The 25,379-nt window shown below is 46.4% G+C and overlaps 1 protein-coding gene across 3 annotated transcripts in view; it reads right to left on the bottom strand.

Moving 5' to 3' along the window:
• The window catches only part of LOC138181616 (POU domain, class 2, transcription factor 2), a 126,379-nt gene that overhangs the window by 83,478 nt on the left and 17,522 nt on the right, over positions 1-25,379 (bottom strand). For 2 of the 3 annotated variants that reach the window (XM_069116598.1, XM_069116601.1), the window contains exon 2: positions 15,660-15,695. The exons of the other annotated variant lie outside the window; for it this stretch is intronic. In XM_069116598.1, coding sequence (XP_068972699.1) covers positions 15,660-15,695 — 36 coding nt within the window. The remainder of the gene's footprint in view (positions 1-15,659; positions 15,696-25,379) is intronic. 3 annotated transcript variants of the gene reach the window in all.

Genomic DNA, 25,379 nt, shown 5'->3' on the forward strand with positions numbered 1-25,379 from the left:
TGTGTGTTTCACGATATTTGTCGAGCACCCTTTGCCACAGTTCAACCAGCCCAGCTTTCACTGGAGAACATTGCTTCCGGATTTTTCTCAGTTGAAAATAGTTGTATATACGTACGTCGTGTCATGGTTCGGTGAAACGTTGAATCCAGTTTGGATTGCTGACACAAGAATGTAATAAAGAGGGTGAATGTGACCGTAGCCATGAACTCCGTAATCCTTACGTTCGATCCGTTAGTCGAACAAGCATCGTGAAAACTGATGATATTGAGTGTTGTAAAGCTACGAAACGTTCCATCGCGGCATTAACGGGCGTTAACCTTGCGTTAATTCCCTCTACCACTCCCTGGTGTAACCCCTTCCCGTGCCATTTAGTTCGACGAAACTCGGGCCCAAGCGGTAGACATCGACGCGCGCTAAACAGACCAGACTGATGCTCGTAAACAGGAACTAACATTCAGTCACGATGGTAACGGGCAAAAAAACAGTCCGCGAGCTCGGCTTGTTATGTTTACGTTTGGCCCAAGTATGTGCTCGCGAGTCGGATTCGCGATATTCATGTTTGGGCTAAAATCTTCGTCGCGAGTCTGACTCGCTAAAGTGCGGGGGAGGGGTTAATGAGACGCGCGTTAATGATCCTTTATGCGTCGAATCGACAAAAATGCTGGGTAACGAGCAATTGGGCATAATATTCAATCCGTTTTGAATATACAGTTGGTCCCTTTCTATTCCGGTTATTGTTCCAATAAAACTTTTATACCGATTTCTCGCGTTAAAGCTTTTGGTCAGAATTCGTTTCGATTTTTATAGCGGTTGCCAGCCGCTTGTCTAAAGGCAAAAGAACGTCTCAATAGAGGTACCGAGGCACGAGTCGTACTCCGGTGGTGCCAAGGGTCCGTAATATATGGCCCCTAAATCATCGGCCAAGAGTGGATACGGTCGTTGCTCAATCTAACCAGGGTAACCACTTCATAAACATATCAATCAGACAAGAGTGCGTGGAGTTAGATACATTCTCTTTCATGTTTGCATATGATAATGGAAATTCCATCGCGTGAATCCGTTCCATTAGAATCCGGTTCGATGGAAAATTGGCAACTCCCGTTCTTGTATCGTTTTCATGTTTCGAACAACGTTCTAAACGGAACATCATGGAAGACTAGTCGGAAGAAAAAGAGATGGATAGGGTAGAGGATAGAGAATTCGCGAGCATGAAACGGCACGATGCAAGGAGCAAACAATGAAGAAATAGACAACGAGCGAACCGAGACGCACGCAATTCCGATGTTGCGCCCATCGCTCGGCGAACGGCCGATTGTGACGCAGCGAGATCGCGTGCGCCCGGTTAATTCTCTTCGCGTACCTAAATAAACGAGTAAAAATAATTTGTAGCGTTTTCCAATTCCCCTCGCGTTAGCGCGAAATATCAATCGCCGTCGATGGAGCCGCGTCCGGTCGCTCTTCTTATTGGCTCTGGCGTTTATTGGCGTAAACGCAATCAAACCAGTCGATCGTCGGTCTCCACGAAAAGAGAAAAAAAGAGGCGAACATGCCATGAAAGATCTTTACGATCATCGACAGTCGCTGGTATTCTTCGAATTTTTATACGGTGAATCGTTCACGAAAGTACTCTAATCGGTAATTACGGATTGTTAATTCGAGAAGATTGCGAAAGTTATTATTGTTGTTGTAAAGTTAATCGTAAAACGGTTACCCACTTTAATACAAATTGTACAACACAGAAGACCTTAACGCAATTAACGATTTTACAATTTCATCGGAATAAACTTTCCACGATGATGTCCTAATCGATTGGACGCCAAGCGTAATAAAAAATAACCAAGCGTGAATCATTAGCTCGACAAAACTCTCTTACTTCTGCATTAATTTAACGTCGCTTCAACTTCAATCATCCAACATCTTCCTCCACTTTGATACAATTTCCCCGACAAAAGCAGACCTGAACGTCCCGCGTGAATATTCAGAAACGATTTCGTGACCAGAAACGAAACACGTTCCCGACGATCATCGCGGTAATCAGCCTCTCGCGAATGGTAGCATCGTGGCGTCACAGGCGGATGAAGTTGTAGCCAGGGAGCGGGTAACAATGAGTGCAGTGATAATGCGTCTCGCGCGGTGAATGGATGAAGAAGACGTGAAAAGAAGTGGAAGCGGTGGAGAAGGGGGTGAAGGAGGGGAGGAGGGAAGGAGATGGTCGAGCTTGCCCAAGGAGATCATTAGTCCACCTGGCTGTGGCCCCGGGTAACGCTTAACCGCTTGACAAGCGTTGCGGGCCGTTATCGGTTTGTCCCTAATTATGCACACGTGACCACGGTGCGCGAAGCCTCGTGGGTATCCGCCGGATCGTTTCTTTCTTTTGCCTCTCTTCTCCTGTTCTTTCTTGTTCCTCTCTCTTAGCAGGACGGAACGAGTGGCGCTGTTTAAAATTAATCGCATTGTCTTCGCTGACTCGTTCGATCAACCGGCGCGTACGTCCGCGAGACACCAATGAATGGGCCAGCTGCATCCCTCGCCGCCACCTGTGCGCCTCTCATTCCGATTCTTCTTCCTTTCTTAATGATATCTAATCTTTCGTTTCGCTTCAAAAGAAATCGGATTAGGAGAGGTATTTTTATAGGAACGATTGGTTCAATTTTTCATTGAGAAGTTTATGAAAATTGGAGATCTCTTCGGAAGAGTAACGTACTCCCTTTCCGACGACTGTAATCTTTAAATATTTTTACTTCTTGCGCTCGAGACAACTGAGTTATCACAGGTATCCTTAAATAGTATCGTCCTCGCTTTATGGTATCTGAGTCACCACATTCTAATCTTCTGAATTTGATCGTTCCTACCATTTCCACCTGTAATTTCTATGCAATTAATACTCTTGACATTTCCTATCAAACAGATTCTCTTAATTCCAAATGTCAGGCTCTATCAATTACTGTACTGACAAGCGACGTAATTATGACAAGTGTTCGATAAATCACAGAGGTACTCGAACAGCTTTTCTAAATTATTTACTCTTGTACGATGGTACAAAAGAATTCACACGTAGGATCCAGATAGAAGGTATGCGATTTCTTAGTTTCTATTTTTGACGTTATTATCTTTAGGTGGACGACTTCTTTCAGTATTTTTAAATGATATAGACCCGGGTGCTTAGGTTTGGAAAAAGGGGAACGACGCCGTCCGGAACGATTCCGAGTACTGGCTGAAACGACACCGGTTCGCGAAAAAACGAAATAGTGCACCAAAATGGCGGAACGGAGAACGGCTGGCTGCGAGCCCGGTGACGAGCCATGAATGTTTAGGCGGCACGATTAAAACGTCTCTCATCGTGGACCTCTGAGAATCGTATCGCGGAACGAATGCCGATCGATCCACCGCCATGGTGGGAATGCGAGGGCACAGCGTTTGATTTATGCCGCGCGCCACTTTTACGTGTGTGCACGTGTATATGTACGCCTCGCCAACTGGCGGACCACGAGATTCGAAGAGGAAATTAAAATATGAAGGAGGTGACTGCGGACAACGATCGCCATTTGACACAGCGCCTCACCTTGCAACATCATCTCACACTTGGGGTACGGACTCTTAGATATTCAAGGAACAAGAAACAAGAGACGAAAATACTTATGGAATGATCTGATATTTCTCACAAAGTTCGATTTTAATTCTAACTTTTGCTTTAATTCTTCCGACTGAGAATACATATATGTGAGTATAGACTATCCACAATGTTTCGATACTTTACATTAGGGACGATGTTATAGCAGTGAGAAAACATCGTTTAAGAGGTAATTGACAAAGTGTAAAATTCATAAGTCCCGGAGTTTATTACACAGATATTCTAAATCTTTTGCGTTCGATATATTTTAAATATATTTTCTCGTTTTTAAATATTTTGCAAACATAAAAGTGTAAGTAAAGAAGAAGCGCCAAGAAAAGAAGAATCACATCATAGAACACACCGAGAAACACCGGGACGTCACGAAATCTTCCTAATCGTGATTAATATCACGTGCTTATACCATGTCGGAAATTATCTACACGTGTTTTACCAAGTCGAACGATCGGCGATCTCTCGTACGTGTGGGAACAAGCTCGAAACCGTGCTGGTCCGCTACCATCGACGTCTCTTTTCTCTCGTTCCACCCACGCGATTCTTTCGTCGCAACGTGCCTCCACCGTTCGATCTTCGTTGATCAGCATCGAGATCATCCTGCCGCAACGAATCCCCTCGATGCTATCGTTGATAAACGCTCGCAGGATGACTCGAGAGTGCATAGCTGCCTGTGTTTAGAGCGTACGAGCTAATCGTGACCGCACGATCCAGCTACGACTTCATTGTGAACTCGAATATGCCTGTATCCCCCTCCCTCAAATACAAATGCCTCACTCTGAATCGCAAAGATCACCGACAGGTCGCGGTGAGAACCATTCCACGATGATGGAAATTACGGAGAATTACTCTTTGGTATTTGTACGTGATTTATTGCACGCTGATCGGTTCGAAGGTCCGTCGAGATACGATAATCCATCCTGTTTGTGACGTAAATGGAGTGGAATTCGTCCTTTGTACGACTTACTCGAAAGTTACTGGATCGACCTGATCCGATTTCTGAAGATTTCTTAGTTTTAGCGCCAGAGCATGCGATTAGCGTTGAAATTCTCAGGAATCGCATCGTTATCCTTGGTAGGATTGCTTGGTTAGTTGTATCATAGCAAGTATGATACTCAAGCATCTTCGATGTTTCGCTACTGTTATCTACCGATTTTCGCGAATCTCGATGTAATAAATATTTTGAATCTATTTCATGACGGAAGTATGAATGCAAGTGATTAATAGCTGTAACAACGACCTAATCGATTGCTTCGCTACCAATATACGTTCCGCCCAGAACTCGGGACAGAAGCGACCCGCGCAAAGTTATCCATCTATTCCGAGGGCGGGGAGGATAAGGCTGGATAAAAATAATCCGCAAAGTAGTGGGAGGCAAGAGAAAGAGTGGGCCCTGGCGCTCGTGCGCCCGCGTATTACCATATAGCAGCGTGACTCCGCCGACTCGCGTCCGCGGCCGTACTCATCTGAATAAATATCGTATTATAATTAAAGGAATCGTTCGAGCCATAAATCAATGAGGTCGGTTTATATATCAGGCCTCACCTATATAATGTGTACCGGTGGAGTACCCCAGCGGGTCCTGCACTCGCTGTGGGGGGTCCCCCTATGCTAATGGCGCCCTCTCACGAAGCGCAAGGGCTGACAGAGCCGCGCGGAACACAGATAGAGAGACGCGAGAGAGACCAGACAACGCACACACACCATCGTCCGACCCTGACCTGACCATCTCTCTCCCTCTTTCTTCGTCAAGTTACATCCCTGGGTTTCGCGCTCGCGAGCACACGCCTATAAGAAGACGATCGGAAACCCGGCCTCTGATCTTCGCCGACCGCGACCGCTTATCAATTTGTTAGCGAGCGCTGTTTGTTAAATCAAATCAAGGGCTTGCACGCCGTGCCGATAAATAATCCTGCTTAATATGTGCCTCGAATTCTCGAATGCTCCCCCCTGCCGGCTCTCTTCGTGTACATTACACCCACGTGCACGCGGAGTGGGAACAGCAAAGAGGTGAAGAGAGGCGAACGAGGAGAGAGGGGAGGAAGGAGTGAGAGTACACGCGTTTCCATCCACGTGGTTTATTGATCCATCGATCGATCGCCGGAGATCTCGCCGCGCAGACCGGCACTCGGTACGCTCTGTCGGCAAAGCGGCTTGTCAGTGCCCGATCGAGCTATCGAGTCAGAGTGATTGAGCCTGATTTGCGGGTAGACCAGCGGCTGATTTATGGCGAACTAGGAGGGTAGATTCTTCTTTGATACTGGTCGCTGCGGCGAACGAGGATTGGTTTAAGGATCTGCTCCCTTCCGATCGAACAATATCGGTGTTCAAGGGAGACAGGCTTTTCGAGACAAGGAGGAAGCGAGGAAGATGACTCTTATATTTTCCAGGTTGTGTACGAGATATCGCGGTGTGCAGTGTCATTCGTGTGACGTTTTGAATCAGGTATCTCGCGATGCAATGTCATTTATAGACCCCACTAAAAATCAGTTCGCGAGATATTTCATTCCCAACTTCGAAGGGATTAAACACGGAATATATTGTACTTTCGAAAACAGATAGTTTTCACGTGAAACGATATTCATATATAAATTAAATACATGAAATTTCTCATCATACGAAAGAGACGGCGAGGAAGGGATGAAACAAATCACCCTCTCGCAAGTAACAAATTAATTTCTCAGTTATTTACCCTAACACAGAGCAGAGATTCGGGCGCGTTAAATATTTTAGAAGGTCCGGTGCATGCGTGGCCATCCGAGGCGTTTATTATGACGAGTCCGGACGCGGCGTGGACACACGGTAGTTTATTTGGGTCCGGAATTTTGCGAGGCCCCGGTTCGAACGAACGGCGCGGTCGCGATTAACAAAGGGCGATACAAATTAGATTAAATCGCCGTAGGGGGCGGCATCACGGTGGAGAAAGGCGAATGATGATACCGCTTGATAAATAGACGAACGTCATGCGATGCCTAAACGGAGTCTGCGTCTCCCTCGGCACCAATGGATGCCACCCCTTCTCCGCAACTAAGTTCTCGTTGAGACGAGCGTCTTCTTCGTCTCGCGGTATCGCGATCGCGAGTCGCCCTCGTTTCCTGTCTATAATAAAAACCGGGGCGAAACAACCGGCGATTACGGACCTGCCTAATTGCGCGCGGTTTCAGGATACGATCCCTGGATCGTTGATTAATCGATCGGTGAATATTGAAACGTCTTTGCAATTATGGAACAAGATTACCGAATATTAAGGGGTTGGTTAATGCGCTCCATGGTGCACGATTAATTTTGTGGGGTATCTTCAAATTGAAATACTTCTTTGACCGTTTTGCATTTTTTCGAAAAATGTACACGGCGATATACAATGGCTACAAAAGGTATTTGTGCATTATTGTATTTACTTTAGCATTTACATACCAAAAGCATATTAAATTTTCTAACATTCAGCGATTTCTTAACTTTCCTTCGTACGACTATGGAAAATTTGATACTATGTGAGTAAAATAGATAGTATGATAATATATGTGAGAATACGTTTTGTAATTGCTGTGTGTATGGTTCTTAAAAATCGCGAGATAAGAAATTGAAGTTGGATCACCTTTGGTTGAAGAGTATCGACGTTTAAAAACCCGGGGAATTTTCGTCGAGTCTTCGACCGCAGATAGGAGTGAGACTAAAATAAACGAGCGTTGATATTGCATACAACTTCGTTCTATCGACGTTACTCTTCAAAACAGAACAATGTGTGGTTCGATGGGAGTGCAAATAAAAGTATCAGACTGGAACTGGAAAAACGAGCAACAGAACGAAAAGAACGAAGAAGAGAGCAAGAGCCGCGGTAGAAATCCAGCGAACACACCCCTCAAAACGCTTGGTGAAGCTGAGCCCCAGCGGCCTGGCGGCTGGCCAATATTTAATTACAGATAATTACCGGTTATAATGCGCGGCAGATCGGCGGCCTGCCGTTTAATTGATCGGCTTTACGGTCTGATTTGTGTATCTGGCGTTCGTGCGATCCGCCGTTAAACTCCGAGGTCCGATTTTTAATCCTTCACTGTGGCCACGAAACCCATGCCTGCCGGTGCATCGTATCCCGCCATTATTTAAACGGCATTACGTAATCCACCCACCTCGTTGTACTACGGTTTATTGCGCGTGTCGTAGCCAACAGTGTGTACGAATAAACCAGCACGCAAGAGAAAATCGTCACCGCCTTCTGCACCATGTGTACGATTGTTACTATGTTTCCATTCTCCGTGGAAAATTTGATCGACATCCTCTTTTAGCGGTAGATGACTCGATTCGCAATATCCTACTTTCGAAAAGTTCAGTATTATACTTTTATATAAGGTACTAGACGAAAGAAACGGTCTGAGACTTTGCGAGGATAAACAGAACGAGATGGTAAAGTAATCTCTAATACTCGAATTCTCTGAACGTCTCTCTGCGAAGGAACTCGAAGACCGTAATCTAATTCGTTGCTGATACATAACGTGAAGATTCACAACGAACGATAAAAGTGTATCATAAATTGAGGAAATCTAAAAAATTCTCTTCTTATATACAATATCCGATACATTTTCCTATTTCTTTCATTTTCTTAATTCACGATGGAAACAGTAAGCAACGTTGATCGATATGTCTTCTCTATTAGACAGTGGAGTTTGAGAATCCCTGAGCCAATAAATAGTCGGCAGATCGGAGGCTTAGTATCCACGCGGAGGTGGAGCGACAGCTCCCCGTGAGATCGGAGCGAGGTGGCGAGGGAAAGGGGCTCGATGAGACTCTGTTCGATCGTCTATTGCATTATTACCGCGTTATATCAAGACAGAACCGCGCGAGCCTTTCTCTCCCCCGGGTTTCTGGCTCATCTGGCGAGGCGCGGTACATTTAAACGTATTCTCCGGTAAAACACGTTAAGTTCGGCACGGTCGGCTCCCTTTGCCGGGGTCGAAGCATGCAGATCCGACACGAAATATCATTAATAGTCGTTTGCCGGATGACCGAGCCCGGTAATCGTCCCTTCTGCGGTTCAAGATCGGATCGGCCGAAAACCGCAACACGCCTCAACTGTACGACCAAAGCGGCAGCCCCCTTTCGACTCGTAATTTATGTTCATGAACTCGGTCGTGGCAAGTGCGAACGCTGGTGCGCGAGCACGGGCTTGGTGGATACATAAATCGCGGCGAAACAATCGCTGCCGGCGTTAATCGTTCGACGTTAATGCTTTCTTATATTCCGATCCGGTAAATCGAGTTAACCTACTAACTAAGCGATTCTATGATCTTACACGTGATTTCCATAAAAGATTTCCTTGACTTTCTCCCCGCGGTTTTGCTTATATTCCATTCGATTCCACGAAGTGTCCACTGCACGTTTCCTTACGCTCTGGAGCGGAGCGAGCACGGCGCGGTTCCCTCGCTGTTGTAATTGCCCTGTGCGCCAGCGGCTCCATTTCGAGCAGCTCCGTCCGATACGGAGTCAAAAGAGGCCGCTGGCAAAAAAGCCGCGGCGAATAAGCTGGACAAGGCAGAACAAGCCAGGAGAAAGAGAGAGAAAAATCCATCAAAACGGAAGAGCGAAGGATCTACGAGCGTCTCTACGCGCGTGGACCGGAGAAGCGGCCCCTGCGTTCCCCTTTTTGATGGCGCTTGCAGCGTCACAGGGTCGTAAACACGGCTGGCAATAAGGGGCCAAAAGCAGCGAGAGCGCGACTTTTGACGCGAGTCCGTTGCATCTCGGCCCCGTTCTCTCCCGTCTAACGACCTTCGCGCGTTACAAGTACAACGACGCTGTTCGTGGACCGCTTCTTCGCTTTTCGTTCTTCTTCTTTCGACTTGTACCACCTGATAGCGCGGGAGAGAAGAGGAAGAAGAAACCGGCGGCCAATCCCACGCACAATGTCCACCGTGGCAAGACGCGCGAAGAGCTCTCGCGACGGTGTCATTGTTCGTTTGATTGCCGCTGGCCAGCTCCTGGCCGCTCACACTCGGCCCGCCTTTTATTAGTGGTCGATTAGCCTCGCTGTACGAGGTCCACGCGAGGGGAGCCCAGCTACGATGAACCACCGTGGAACTGCGTGACCGGATCGCGTCGGACCTCGATAGGAAACCCCGTGCCTCGAATCGACTGTCGATCCAATGGTTGGCCTTCTTCGGTCAAGATCGATGGAGCTTGCTTTAGGGACGCTACGTGTCCAAGGGTTTTAATTTGGAACAACGTAAAATTGAGAGTACCGAGCGTGTTTAGTCGAGCTTCCGTCCAGAATCTCGGAGATTTATTTAGCTTTATTTCATAATCTTGATAGATGTTACGAAACTTTAATCCGGAGTACTATCGTATTTCATTTATAGGAACCAAGTTTTAGTTAGCGCTTGATTAGGTGCAAAAGCTGTTCGAAATAATCAGAAGATTGTTGCTACGAATGGTTCTATCGCAATAATCAAGCGAACAGAAGACAAGAAGTCCTAGATGCTTGGTTGATTATCCTGATAACAATTTTCTTGCAAATAATTATAAGGAAGAAGGTATACGCGCAAGAAATGGGTGCAAGATTCATAGTTGTTGAAAAACGATCCTCCAATTGTTTGAAACTTCGCATACGAACAATTTGTCGCCCGAGCATTAAGATAAATTTCCTAATTTCGAGTCGAAAATACCGACTCGATTCCCAGAATGGCGTCAAATCATGAGTTGGCCGGTCGTCTCGTAAAATTAGAATATTCTTCCGAGAATTCACCCGCATAAGCGTCCGTCCCGACTCGTCCAATTTAATTAGATGAACATTCAGAAGTCCGTGGCGCGGTAAGGTCCAATAACAATAATAAAGCGTGCCAGCGGAAAAGAGGGGCGTCCATTAGTTACGTTGGGAGATCTGGTCGAGAAGCGAACCTGCTCCAGATAGTCTGCACTCGGGCTCCGACGTGCATCGTCATCGTCGTTCGTCCCGATACAAAGACAACGCCGACGCGAGCAGGATGGCCGGCAGAAAAAGTGGCTATGCTAAATAATAGTCCTCCTGTCGGTTCGTTGCTCGCCTCTCCTCGCATAGTTCATTCATGAATCCGGATTCAGTGTTCCTTTAGTGGCGAGCAGATCGCATCGCCAATCTTCGAGAAGGTATCGGCCGTTGAAAAACGCCACGCGGAGAAGGAATTCTGATCTAAACCTTTGCATTTTTCGTTGCTGCCTTTCAATATTAACAAGCTACTGTCGGTCCAGGCGAATATACAATAGAATTCAAAGACGGCAAAAATTTCGTTCGTGCAACGAAAAGTTCATAAAAATTCGTAGAAAGCTGTAAGCATACTTTCTGTGTTCGCCTTCGTGGTTTTATGTCTTTCTTTCGATATAAACGGTGACTGTTAGATGTGAACTGATACCGCGTCGTAGCATGATCAGAGGAAGCTATGAATTTACGTTGAATACGAGGAATCGTTACGATGAAATCGTCAAAAGAAGCAAACTACGCACGCAGCTCTTTCTCTACCTTCGAATGGCACTCGGTCCCTTCCGGAGTCCAGAAACAAGCTGAGACTAAAATGACGAGACTCCCGAAGATTCTGGGGTACACCAGGTAGCTCCGATCCGCTTTTGACGTCAGGTGACGAAGGTGAACACGACTATTGGGTCTGTTAGCCGAGATCCTGCGGATAAGACGAATACAGACGTTTCTCATTTCCGCGCGAGTGTTAACAAGAGGCACTCTTTTCGAAAGCTTCTTTATCCTAAGAGGAGCTTCAACGCCATTCGACGCTCTTTACATTAGCGTATCAGGAAGATGCTTATCTTTCTCGATATTACGATCTACGGATAATTGCGCATCCCTGAATTCGGTGGAAAGTAAATACGGTTTTTGCAACGACCCGACGTTGGAATTCTTATTTGTCGTTACATTTAGACCTCGTAAAGATCGTTTCGACGACCATGGACGATTGAACGACTACCGGCAGACCAGTCGAACCCGGTCGAGCATCCCGGAATAGTCAAAGGATTCGCAGACGTTCCCTTGGACGACACGTCGACCGCGTTTTTCTTGCCCGTCGCCTATCAAACGAGTTGGAGCCGGGGTCGGTGCGCGTTGGTCGAGGAAAGAAAGAGCCCGCTAACGGGATAAACAAGCGATCGCCACAGCACATTCCGATACGTAACGGAGAAAAGTGTGTACATCGCTCCACGGACGCACGGCACGATCGTACGCAACGCTGGGTATAAAAAGTTTCCTGGAAACGATCGCGTAACGTGCATATAAAATTCGAGTAATTTCAACTGGCCAGTTTGGTCTGTCTATTCGCGGAACCGGCCTTCGTGGAAGCAGTAAAATCCTCACCGAAGAGATGCGTTTGCGTACGTACAATCTCTGGGTTTCGTCGGGAATTCCGTTTTAAATAAGAAAGATAAATGAAAATGCTGGATAAATCCGGTTTCGGTAAGGGAAGTCTCGGTAAAACGATGGATGCTCGATCTTTTGCACGAAATCCGGATTCTTTTCACGAGCTCGTTTTCCCCTGTCCATCCAATTGCGTAAGAATCGAAGGGAACGTAACCGTAGTTCACCACCAACGAAATTTCACCTTCTACCCCCTACCATCTGGCAACGCCATTTCCTGCTTCGAGAGTGCCGCCCGTAATCATTATTATTCGCGGCCAAATAGCCGGTGGCTCTCTCTTTCTCGGCACTGATTGGCCTCCCTATCTTGAAAATACCAATTCTCTGGAGCCATACCGGCGCATTAAAGCTCGTTCACCGTGCGCTCGGGGTTAACCGACAACGTTCGTATTGTTCGACGATCGACAATGGATTTCATGAAAATTTTTAAGTCAGCGTTGAACTCGATCACGCGATATTCCTCTACTATTCAAATTTTAGTTTTTGAGAAAATTCCGTGATCTTTTCATCGAAAGCTACCCAAGTTACCTTTTAATCTACGAAAAGTAGATTACACCCTGTACGCTGTTAGTCTGATCTCGATTTTTCTATCTCCAAACATTGTATATTCTCTTCGCCGGAAAATTAAAACGTCAGAACAGATTAAACCGTCAAGCGACATTCCAACGGTTTGACGCGCCTCACGCCCGCATACAACTTCCGCCAATTACCGATGGGTGAGTAACGCGGACGGAAGGGAACAGAACGAAAGGAGAAGGAGGGAGAAAGAGGGTGGTCGGCGTTGGTTGCGGGATGCACGGCGAATGCAAAGCACCGACAAGGTCGCGATTTCGAATGAACCGGGAGAGTCGGCTGGTGCCCCGTCACCTTCGCAGGTAGTCGAAAGCGTCGAACGAAGAAGACGACTCGAGCGTCAGACGGAAGGAGAGAACGAGACGAGCAGGAAGGTAGTCAGCCACCGAGCCTAAGGTGGAACGAAGAGAGGAGGACGACGAGGAGAAGAGTAGAGGCCCCGGGCGAGGTCACCCACAGCCCCCGCCCTCTCACTCCCCCGCACACCCTGATTACCCCAGCCGGGGGCGGGACACACTGTAATGAGCATCGAAGAGGTGCTCAACTTCGACTCGTCGAGTTTTTCCATTCGAATTCAAGGAAATGGAAAGACGCAAGTTCCGCGAGACCTTTCATGGCGTTCGTTCTATGCTATAGTAGGATAGTTAAGGTTGATACCTTAAGATTTGATAATCTCGAACAGTCGAACAGTAGATGGAAGTAGTTTCTCTATCGTTAAGCGCTCGAGGACTTGGTATTGTTCACGTTACTATTAACGTACGTTTAAAGGTTAATGTAATTTCGATACTTTCTCAAGGTTATAAAATTGACCTCTTGTGTTTACTGTACTATGAAAGAACGATTAATAACCGATGCACGTTCAGCATAGGAAACGCAGCAACACGTAGGAAGGGTCAATCGCGAACGGGGTCGTCCTAAAGACAGATCGCTGGTAACGCGACCTCGATTCCCAAGCTACCCGCTGAGGAGGTCGCGGGGAACGTAAACGAAGGACGATGTAGAGGGAACAAGCTGAATACAAGAGTAGCTTGGTTGGCTGTCGGCGAAGACACCCGGATGATCGAGCGATGTTATTTTAAGTTTTCCGTGGGGGCTCTCCCATCTTGTCCTAATCGGCTGTCAGCCACCCCCGTGGCTGGGGTCGTAGGCCACCCCCAGGACACGACGTGCCGACGTCCATGTGTGACGTGACGCAGAAAAGGAAAGCGCTGGACGATGAAGAAGGAGGGTGATCGTAGACCCCCCGCGGACGAGATTCGTCCCTTTTGTACGACGAGATTCGCGCGGAGGAATCATACCCCTCGAGGGGTTGGATTCAAAACGCTTTACACTCTCATAACCAGGACCTGTTGATCCTGCCGCGTCGAAAATCGTCGCCACCCCTTGGCGCACTCGAAAAATGTTTTACCACGTGCTTCGTCATCGTACGATTGACTCGAGTCTCTTCTTCCACCCTAACTACGGGACCTAAACTCGAAACGACGTTTTAGTGGCTGATAAATTTCGCGTCGGCTCGCTCCACTCTTTCCGAACGATCCCGTCTTCATGGTTGGTTAATGTCTTTTTACCCGCACATCATCGGGTTGAAGATTTCATAAACGTTTAATTGATCCTCGAGAGATGCAGAACGAGCATCACCGAGACGATTACACATTTTAATAGGCGTTTACGAAAATTGCATATCAACGTGACTGTTCCGCGATCAGCGAAATTTGTTACATTAGCATCGTCGACCCCTTCGTTTACGGTCTTCGAGATAAGACGCGAGTAAAACCCTATCGACCTATAAATATTCCAGTGGGCCCGCGTCGTTGAAACCGGAGGAATAAAGCGCATAATAAAAATTATAGCCGCGAGCCGCGATACCGGTGGAAGAAGTAGGAGGCTGCTGAAATTCCAGCAGAGTCCTCGAACTCGGAATAGACCGTGAAGATGAAGTCGCTCCAGGAAAGTTAGGATGACCTCGCAGGGTCCTGCGGCTCGTTTGATGGACCTCTCCCTTCTTTTTCTTTCTCTTTTTCTTCCTCTTCTTCGCTCCCTTACCCCGCGTCCCGTAGCGACCATGCATTTCCACCGGATACCCGTTTACACCGAGTCGAGTTTGGTGGCACATATTATATACCTGCGGAAAGGAGGCAGAACGGGACGAAACCAAGGGAGGAAGCTGAAAAAGAAGAGGAGGAGGTGGTGGCGGTGGAAGAAGAAGAAGAAAAGAGAGACGGCTCTCTCGTCCGCAGCCATGCTTATTGCGTGATATTAGCCACGGTGGCTGCCGGGGTAATCATAATCTCGAAAGAGGGACAAAACACAGGCCCCGAATCGCATAACGCTGAATTTTACGACTTGTGGCATAGAGGACAGGCGACCGGATGCAACGCGACTTTTTACCTCCCTCTAACGTCGCCGGCTTGATGTCAACAAGAAGGTGGCGTACCTCAGGGAAACTAACACCCCGAACGAGCTTCGCTTTGAATCGAATCGAATCGGACAGCTTCAAATTTTCGAGGAACCTGCCACCCCAAACGATGAATTTTTGCCTACTTTTTATATCGTATTATCAAGATGTCTTTCTTCGGTGCCAGACGTATCAAACGTTTGTCATTTTTCTAATTCCTTATTTTCCCTTTCGAGGCTCTGATTTTAAGTGGTTCGATTCGAGCAATGCGACGATCGATTGTCACAGGCGGCAGCACGTAAAATAAATCGCCTGGCAGGTCGTACTTTCTATCAGAAACGGTCGTTCCAGGAATCCGATCTAATTTACGCGTTTGCATAAACCACGCCGCGGTTTCCAGGTAATAAAGAGAAAAAGGGAAACCAAGCTAGTAAGGTGGAAGGAGGCTGGAGGCGTTACATCGCGGGCGCGCGGTTTTCGCAACTCGCCGTACGAAACGGCAACACTCTCTGGTTCGGTCCGCTCAATGGAGACGTAATAGGAAGTAGCAATTTCTTTCCTCCACGGAAGGTTCTGCCTTAAAAGTGGTTCCGCGATAAATTTGGTTTTTCTCCTTTGAGAAACCTAAGTATATAGCAGACAGTGTCGCAAACTTCTAAAAGAGATTATGAGTCACTCACCGTAAGGTCGATCCGCAACCGGCTGCTCGCACGAGTCTGTAACACCAAAGCAAAATCAAAATCAGAGGAATCGTTCGATCGAAGGAATGTTTAAGGAACGTTTCGTTTGAGGTATGCGCCGTATTCTTCGCTATTAAACAACGGTCTATCACGAATGACTAAACAACGCGAAATTTCCAAAGAATAAACGCGGAGGAACCTAAAGCAGCTCTTATACCTGCATTCGCATTCTTGCCTCCGAGCTATCATTACGCAGTCATTCGTATCGTTTATTCACGACAATTTGAAAACGACCGTGATCCCCTCCGTTCGTGTAATAACTTCGCTATAATCGTCAGATGATCGAAACGACACTCGAGAGCACGATTGCGCTGGCGCTCGTTCACGACCACGGTCATTATCTTTTTCAATTTGCATACACGCGTTTGCCAGGATTGCTCGATTCTAAGCGAAGCATCGTTCGCACTAATAAAGGCCTTCGACTACACTCCTCTGTCTTCTCCGTTAAGTAATTTCGAACGGGATTGCTCGCAATTTGCGCTTTAACGATCGCGCGCCCAAGTATTACATCGATTACCACGTAATATCTTCATTCGACGCTTCGTGCGATGGAATTATAATCAAATTTTACCCGTTATTTGAATAGCAGGAATTTTCGATACAAGGTTCAGCTGTTTACTTAAACGGCCTTTTTTAGAATACAATGCGAAGATTACGATCAAGGATCCAGCGTTACATGGTTAATGCGTTTACAGTTTCAAAGGCTCGTGAAATATTCACGCGATTCGCGGAATCGGAGCGCACCGATTTAATTGCAAATCCGGAATCGTCGAAACGAATGTTACACGGCTGGAAAACTACGCAAAAGTTTTAACGACACGTATCTACAGACGACAGATGCTAGGCCGACGAGATCGACCTAGCCTGAAGCTTGTAAATGTCTCACTCAAGGCGATCGCGAGGTTCTCATAGAAGCCGCTAGGTAGGTCATCGGATGTCATAAACGCACGACGAAGTTCCTTTGGTGGTGCAGCGCGTGTTAATAGCCTCATTAGATGCCGCAGCGCGGTGACGTATGTATACGATCGATCGTAGATCACCCACCGAAATGCGTCAAATGTTTCCTAGGGATAGCAACTACGAGAATTTCATTTCGTTTAATTCGAATATCAAACATACGTATCACATTTTTACGTTTATTGCTGATAAAATTCTCAATTAAAAAATACGGCTCGCAGCCGGAAATCTCAGATAAGAACGCTAAGGTTAAGATAAAATGTAAAAAGGACGTGTAGCGGTATATGCGTCTTAAGACGTTCCGATACGAAGATGCCTCACATAGTTGTTTTGCCACAGAGGTACAGGTTGTGTACGACGCACATAATGTAACAAACAAACTCTGGACAAAGCAATTTCGCTGCTACGTGCAACCTACAACCGGCGACAAGTTCAAACCTTTCGGTACCCTCCTCGACCGGTATAAATAGACGATCATGTTCTCCAGAAGTCAGTCAGTCGAGCGAATAAGTATAACGAATCAGTCTAACGAATCAGCATAACAATTAGTATCAGTACCGCAGTATCGCGCAATCTTATAACGAATATCGTCAAGCGAGCAACGCTTGCGATTAACTTTGTATTCCACATTTTACAATATCTGTAAATATAGTTAATTGAATTAACTCGTCTCGTTATTATTTTAATCAACAACACGTCTCACCATCCACCACAGAAGATTTTTAATAAGTCAAAGTTTTGAGAATTTTTATTTTAAAGACACTCGATACTGGAAAATGTGAAATGCCAGGTTCCGGGGGTTTGACGATTTTTGTACACAGTTTAGTTGAATCTTGGGACTCTCGTAAAATAGTATCTCGCAGCCAGTCATCCACGTAAGGGGCGTATAATAATGGAGACGGACAGGGTCCTCCGGCTGGCAGCGAGATCGAAAGTACAGATTAGATTCAACGGGACAAAACATTCTGCATCTGGTATTCCGTCGAACCTGTCGTCGATGGCACAGGACGAGAGCGACTGTGAATACCATTCACTTGAATCATTTTCCTATAACATAACATTTCCTTAATAAGATTTACGGCTCCTTCCACTGATTATTTAATCACTTACGTTCATAAATCTATCGTAGCGAACATTCATTACCATTGTCTTCAGCTTGCAATAGTAATCATTTTTCTTTTAGCTATTTTCAAAGCAATCTTCTGAAATAGGAAGACCGTGAGTTTTCGATTGATTGAAAAGTGAATATTATACCAAGCAAATAACATTTCTCAATCGTTTAAACTCCACTTCTATCTATTTTCAATAACTATGATGTGCAGTTCCTTGGTATAGCGCTAACCAGGCTATATCCAGATATAATAAAACCAGGTTAAAAACGATTTTCCAAAAGAGAGGTTCATCGACCGTATGCGAAAGCAAAAAAAAAAACGAGCACAATGTACTAGAAGACGGAGTTTCGTTTGGATGAGTAGTAATCGTTTGTCCGTTAGTAGCGGCGTCGTATTCTAATATTTCCCGCGAACCGCGGTGCGCCATCACGAATTCTAATTCATCGTGGCCGGTCGTCCTGGGCCCTGAAGGTGCCAACGGGGTCGCACGCGATAGTCGATAAATATTAAACGACTTTCCACCTGGTGTCGTGGCCGCGGCTTGCTTCGCCTCTTTCGACAGCGTCGGGGCAGGGAAGAGCGGGAGGAGGAGGGAAGAGGGACTTCCGAGAGGGAGATGACTGAATGTTAATTAGCGAGGCGTGACAAGTATTAAGCAATCCATCCATCTAGCCGCGTGCAAAGAGGGAGGAGCCTGGCCTAACGCTCGGTAATTAACGCGACACCACGCCGCATAAGCCACGCATCATCGAACCACCTTCATCCTCGTCCTCATCTTCGTGCTCTCATCGGGTTTCCTGGCAATTAGCCGTCGATTTAGCTGTTAACCCCGGCTGGAAAGTGAAACGGAATTCGAACGAGTGTGCCTGACCCACGACACGCGTCCCCGGAAGTCGTCTGGCTTCGCTTTCGCGGTACGTAACTGTATTTTCGAGCGATCCATCACCTGGCGTCGCTGCGTTTGAAAACGTTCCAACGAGACCAACGATTCCTCTTACTTTCCATTCAACTTTGTTTCGAAGGCTTCGGTCGAGAATATATATTTTTATATATAGCATACATGCGAATATTCATTGCGATAACCAGTGAGATTATCGCATCCTCGAAATAATCCTGTCAAAACTAGTATCGCGTCTTCTGACACCCGATTAGCGTTACAAACACAATGACAGCGGGATAACTCGTAACGATGGATGATGTACGATACTCTCGATTCAATATACCACTCCTCTTCGTTTTTTTTCTCCTTCCTCCTTGCTCGTCCTCGAAAGAGTAACTACGAAAAGAGAAAGAGAAAGTTGAAGAGAAAAGAGACGCCGCTTGATACGTGTCAAAAGTTAGATTCAAATCCTGTCGGGCTTGGAGAATGCCGGACGACGGGCGGTCGTGGCGGCGAATACGCGGCGAGCACGGCGATCTTCTCTCTCGAATAGATGTATCAGTGTAATTAACAACAAACAATGGCCGTGGGACGCGCGCGCTCGATATCGTATATTAATCGATTAGCCAGCACCGTCCGGGCCCCGGAGATATGCGCCGGTACCGGTTGTTAATCATCGGAGCGCGGGTGCGTTTGTACTTCGAGCTTTCTTTTTCAACCGTGAGAGAAAGAAGAAGAAGAAGAAGAAGAAGAAGAAGAAGAAGAAGAGGACAAAGAAGACGAAGAAGATGAAGCGGGAGAAAGCGAAGAACAAGAAAGAGGTGGAGGAAAAAGGAAGGAACGATCGAAACCGCCGTGTACGATTCGCCTTAAGGATCTTCAAGTCAGGACTAACCATCTTTGTGACGCGTCGCTTCGCCGCGCGTATCAGGGCCACCGTGACTACAGAACTTGCAAGCCAAGTCGTACAGTCGTTGTCCTAACCGATCGCGTTTCGATTCATTTTTTGCCTGCGAATTCTACGCTTTGTTGCCGACTGGCACGCTCGTAAAGTCTCCACTTTTTTCCACACAGATAGATACGCTGTGTTTGTCTATGAGAGATCATAGTTGCAATTTCAATGCGCTCCGAGCGAAGGGAAATTCAACGACCTATGCGATCCTACGTAATCCAACGTGTACTGTTTCGATAAATTATTCGCGAGCATGTCGACGGTTGAATCGTTTATTAGAGCGCATTGTTGGGAACGGTTCGATCGTAAGAACGAAAGACTACGAGGAAGAAAGTAACAGGTCGTAGTAAGTGGAACGTTATTTGGAGCAGAGATCGGAAGTTTATCGATGAATCGACGGTATGCGTTTGAGTAATAACCATTCTATCAATCCGTTTACCGGGTGTTTGTATTCCTGAAAGAGCCACGGGTCTGTCGGTGTTCGATTTCGTGCCCCTCAGCGGTGCCGGCAACATTCGAATCATTAGGGATTATCGATGACCGTCAATACGAAACAGCCCGTGAACCGTCATCAATTAGAGTCGAATAATAGTTCGCGTTGTTCATTCGTTAGCCGGAGAACCCGCTTCCGGGTTCCATCTACTGTTCTATCCGCCTTGATTCATTATCAAAACGAAATGACACGTCGTGGAGAATCGTGAAAAAAAGAACAAAAAAAAAAAAAAAAAAATAGGAGAAACCTATTCAGTTTCGTAATTTTATAGAGAACAATCTTCAATGATCGTCGCTGTTCCGACGCCACGTCTAATTCTACGGTAACCGTAATTACCACTCTCACGAAATCACGCGAACCACACGTGTGTACAATATCAGATCACTCATTCATCAGGCAGGAATACCAAATCACTCCCAACGTGTGCAAACAAAAGATTCTGCTCTAACTATTCGCGGATTAGTTCATCGTAATACACACGTACCATTTTGTAACGAGGTACGCAGACAGAGGCGAAGGAAGACTTGCACGATCCTCGTAAAAGCTACACTGTTTCGCGAAGTTTCCTACGCACACATAGTGGCTCATTCACTGCCCCGTAAATTAACGCGTCTCCCACGACCGTCAACGAACCGTGGCTAGGTGTTCGCGCCGGATAACAAACGTTCGCTGGCTAATCGATCGACAGACACGTATCAGGAACGAGCTGCTACGTGCAGCCTGGCTGACGACGCGCGAGTTACACGCGACAACGTGCTCGGTGTCGTGGACGATTCCGTTCACGGTGTTTTACCGCGCGAATCGCTCGAGCACCAACGACGATCGGTCACGTACGATTCTACGATTAGCTACGCGAGTTCCGTGCGTCTAACTCGAAACGACGAAGATCCGAAGCGATTCGCGCGTCTATGTACGTTGCGTACGTGTTGAGAAAGATGGTATCGATTAATAGATGATAGAAAGTTTCGTCGAGATAGGGTAGCGTGGACGATTCGTTCGTTCGTTGGTGAGGAAGGCTTAGGTGGTCCCGATGACTCGACGTACCGGTTAATCAGAGCCAAGAGGATCGTTATGGATATTTAGTAATCAAGAGATGGTAACTCCTCTTTTCTTGCGCAGTGAAAGGCCTTGTAGCTTCTCTGACGACCGCTAATTACCGGGACAGACTATTTTATATCCGTGTTTCGTGGATCGACCGAGTCTTTCTTTCGTCGTGTGCGTTCGCGTCGTTTGTATCTCGTTTCGGTATCATTTGATCATTCGCGGCTACGAACAGAGTGAGAGAGCATGTGCTTACTCAAAGTGCTTGAAGATTATTTTTAAATTTATCCGTGCTTAATGTACTTTGTCGTAGAATCCTTTGTAAGAGCCCGGAGGCTGCTCTAACCGTGCACCTGCCGTTGAAACAGCCAGACAAGAGAAGAGTGGAACGGTGACAAATTTCTCTCCATCAAATTCATGGAACGTACCGACGTAAAATCGCGAGTGGAAAAAACCTCTAACCGCATGAACACGGGGGTGAAGACTATCAGACCTGCCCCCGGCTAACAATCTGTCACTTCGGTGCGTTACGTCCAGTGGCGTATAGCTCCGGACGTCACGGAAACTTCAACCGCGTAGAATGAGTCACTGAAACTCGATGGAAGAAGTACGTGCACGCTATAGAAAATAAGTTTAGCCTATTAAAATTCGGCACGGCCACAGTTGATAAGAGAATATACCAAACTTTTACTTGCTGAAAATTCGCTTCGAATCGGTTATAGGATGAATATCATAACGGAAGAAATTAGTTCACGTTTCCTTTCTAAGTATCTAAAAATACAGTAACATACTACGCAAACTCGTAAAGACAAGACACTCGAATTTTCGTTATTAGCTGAAATTTTCGCGTTTGCTAATTCGATCGTAGCATTGCGTGACGAAGAGGGGCAAACATCGAAGTCGAGAGCGAATGTTGACGATAGTACGTACATGCACGTAAGTACGTACGAAAGAACATGTTCGAAAGTTGGACGAATGAAAGAACCCGCGAGCAAGGGAAGAAAAGATGAACGGAAGAGAAAGGGGAAGAAAGGGGCGAAGAGAAAGGAGAAGGAAGAAAAGAGACGAGCGTGGCGCAGGAGGTGGCGAGGCGGAGATGAGGCCTGCTCGGTGCTAAAGTCACCGGTCCGGCAAAAAACTCAAATTGATCAAAATGAGAGTTACGCCGAGCAAAAAAGTAAACGAGCACGGTGGTAGACACGCATTTCGTGCCAGTGGTGAGTTTAGGTGGCGAACCACTCGATGAACGCTACTCGACAATAGGAGGAAACTCGGGTCCAACGATCTCTACCATCCTGGGACAGAGATCGATCTCCTCGCGGGAATATCTCGGCTACGTTTCGCGTGCTATCCAACCGGAGGGGATCGGTCTCTACGAGAGTATCGCAACGGTGGTCGCGTTGATGGTCTCGTAGCTTTACTCTCCGCAAATGCACGGTGTCCGATCCTTTTTACCGACGTGGAAAGCAAACAGAGAAACGGAAAAGCGTAATTTGCTACATTTACGCGTGGTTCATTTTCATTTTACGCTGATCGCGCGTCTATCCAGCTACTTACGAACGAATGAGAGGAACGGTTATGCAAAATGGTGAATCTTTGTGGTTTTCTTCGCGGCCACAGACGGTCCGCGTTCACTAGCCTCTTCTAGCGGTCGGTAAGCGCGATATTAACATACCTAAGTGATGCAAATTACGCGTTGGTTCGAATACGGTGTTCGTGTTCAAAGCGAGACCGGCGCAGCGCTCATTCGCGATAAAAAAACGCGACGGACTCTCGGGATTAATTTTCCGTCTATTACGCGCGAAACGTCTGTAATTTCTGCGGTAATGAAGACGAATCTGGGGAAAAACCATCCTGCTTGGTTGTCGGTATCGTTAACCGTCTGTGTAACTAAAGATTAATGTTGCACACGGGTCGTGATTCCGATGCTAGAATTCGCAGTTGTTCACTGAGATACATAATTGGCAGCAGGGCCATTTTAAAATTCAAATCCAGTTCGATGGACGAGATAAAATGCTATCTCTTAATGGTAAATTCTCGTATAACGAGCCTCCTTTGCGCGAATTGAAACTAACTTCTCGAACGTATGATCTTGAAAATTTGAGATCAAATGCGTAAGAATAATGAATTTACAGTCCACCGGATGAAGCGACTGAAACGCTCAACGCGTTTAAATACTAACCTAATATCTTCAAACGCATCTAAGATTGTTCCTTGTCAATTTACGAAGCTTATTCACGAACGATGTAGTATCGGAAAAACGTTTACACGAATTCAGTCAGAATCCCATCAGAATTTTCATTCCCTTTTTCATCCACGAAACACCCACGCGGCAAGCGTGACACGTATCGACCGGTCTAGCTGCAGTTCCTATCGATCCACCCCTTTTCATGAGAATTACCGACAAACATTGGCCTCGGTCGAGCATCGTTCTCCGCCCTTTGCTCTCGGTACAATGGAATGGTGCGTACACGCGAAGCTAGACGATGAATCACGCATATGGAAGCGACCACGGGACAAATGCAAACATTCCTATAAAATTGGAGAGACGGCGGTAAAATCGGATCAGAGATCGGGGAACGAAACGAAGTCGTTGAATTGATTAAGAAGTGACGAGGAGACACGTGCAACTGGACCTTAAAATATGACCACTTACGACGGCACCGGGGTTAATTACCTCTGTCTTTCTGAACGGTCGAGTACAGTAATGTATTAGCGCGTTTAGGCACGGCCAGTTAATCCCAAGGAACTACTCAACGCACCGTTAAGCACGCTTAACTCGTTAAGTCACCTAATATGTGGCCGGTGTGTGTACGAACGATATTATCCTAAAGATGATCGCGCAAAGAACGGGGGAGTGCGGCTGCGTTCGGCCACTCTAATTGCCCCGTCTCCTTTTTGTCGTAACCAGGCCTTTCAAACGTAATCGTCGTTACACGAAGCCGCGTAAATAGCCGCGTTCCTTTGAGGAACACGTTCTGGTCGTGTGGCCGTGTGTCGTGAAAGTGGGCTTCGATTGTCCGGCCTGTTTCGTACAGTCACCGATTCTTAATCTCTCGATTTTGATTCGGTCATTAACGTACACATCGTAATAAACTATATAGAATAAGGCGACTGTGAATTCATTTTTCAATCTCTTCCACATTAGGAACTTTCCTAATGTCAAAATCAAACGACGATCTCCTTTCGTCCTCCATTAGTCTATCAAACTCTCACCGTATGATGTCTCTCGGACGGTGGATGTAATCGTTTGGAAATTATTAAAAGAAAAATAACGAACGATAGAAAGAAAGTATGTATGTATATGTAGACGCTTGTGGCGGCAAAATGAAGATCTTTGTAAGTGGAATGAAAACGCGCGTCCTTAGTCACGCGTGCTCGTTTTTATCGTCCGGTGGGATCGTGCCGGAAGCATAACTCGATTCGCCTTTTCGTTGGCATTTGCATGCGCGGAAATAATTCCCATGATTCGCCGGAAACGTATCAGATAAGGGCCCGCGGCTATATCCCGGTCGCATTAACGGGCTAATTAAAGCAGCGTAAACAATAGCGGACCCAGGGGAAGCCACCATTGGCATGTTAGAAAAATCCAGGATACCTATATGTACATACGCGTATACAACGCGTAATCTAGCGACCGCATTATGCGCCGTCTGTAAGGTAATGCACGAACACGGCCGACTAATCAGTTGCCATCTACATCGTTAGACTTATGTTTATGGATGATACATGGTGCTTTACAAGACCATCACCTGTAATAACGATTACGAAACAGGACTATTTCGATGCGGTTTCGCCGATCGTGTTTCTATTCCATTCGTTTTCCTTCAAAAAATCGTCAGAATTTTGTCACACGTCCGTAATCGCGCATCAATCCTTCGAATACGAGTAATATTTTTATAAATCGTTCCTTTCGAACGCAAAAGAGTAAGAAAATACAACATGGAACCATAGATAAATCGATAAGTGCGTTTCAAACTCGATTAATATCTACATGTTGCTCATTCACCACAGTCTTACGTGAGAGGTTAAGCGCGATTTTCTGATTTCGCTCGGATCGACTAAGTCCTACTTAACTTTGGCAAATTTCTAGAATATAGACAAAGTGGAATTTGAAATATTTCTGAGGAAACTAAAATAACTAAATGTCACACGGTTCGTATAGAAGGTAGGAAGGCGCGAAACAGTGCGAGTGCGCGAGAAGCACGGATAAGCGGGGATACAC

The sequence above is a fragment of the Bombus flavifrons genome, chromosome 7 (assembly GCF_040668555.2).
Source record: "Bombus flavifrons isolate JBK064 chromosome 7, iyBomFlav1_principal, whole genome shotgun sequence".
Lineage (NCBI taxonomy): Eukaryota > Metazoa > Arthropoda > Insecta > Hymenoptera > Apidae > Bombus > Bombus flavifrons.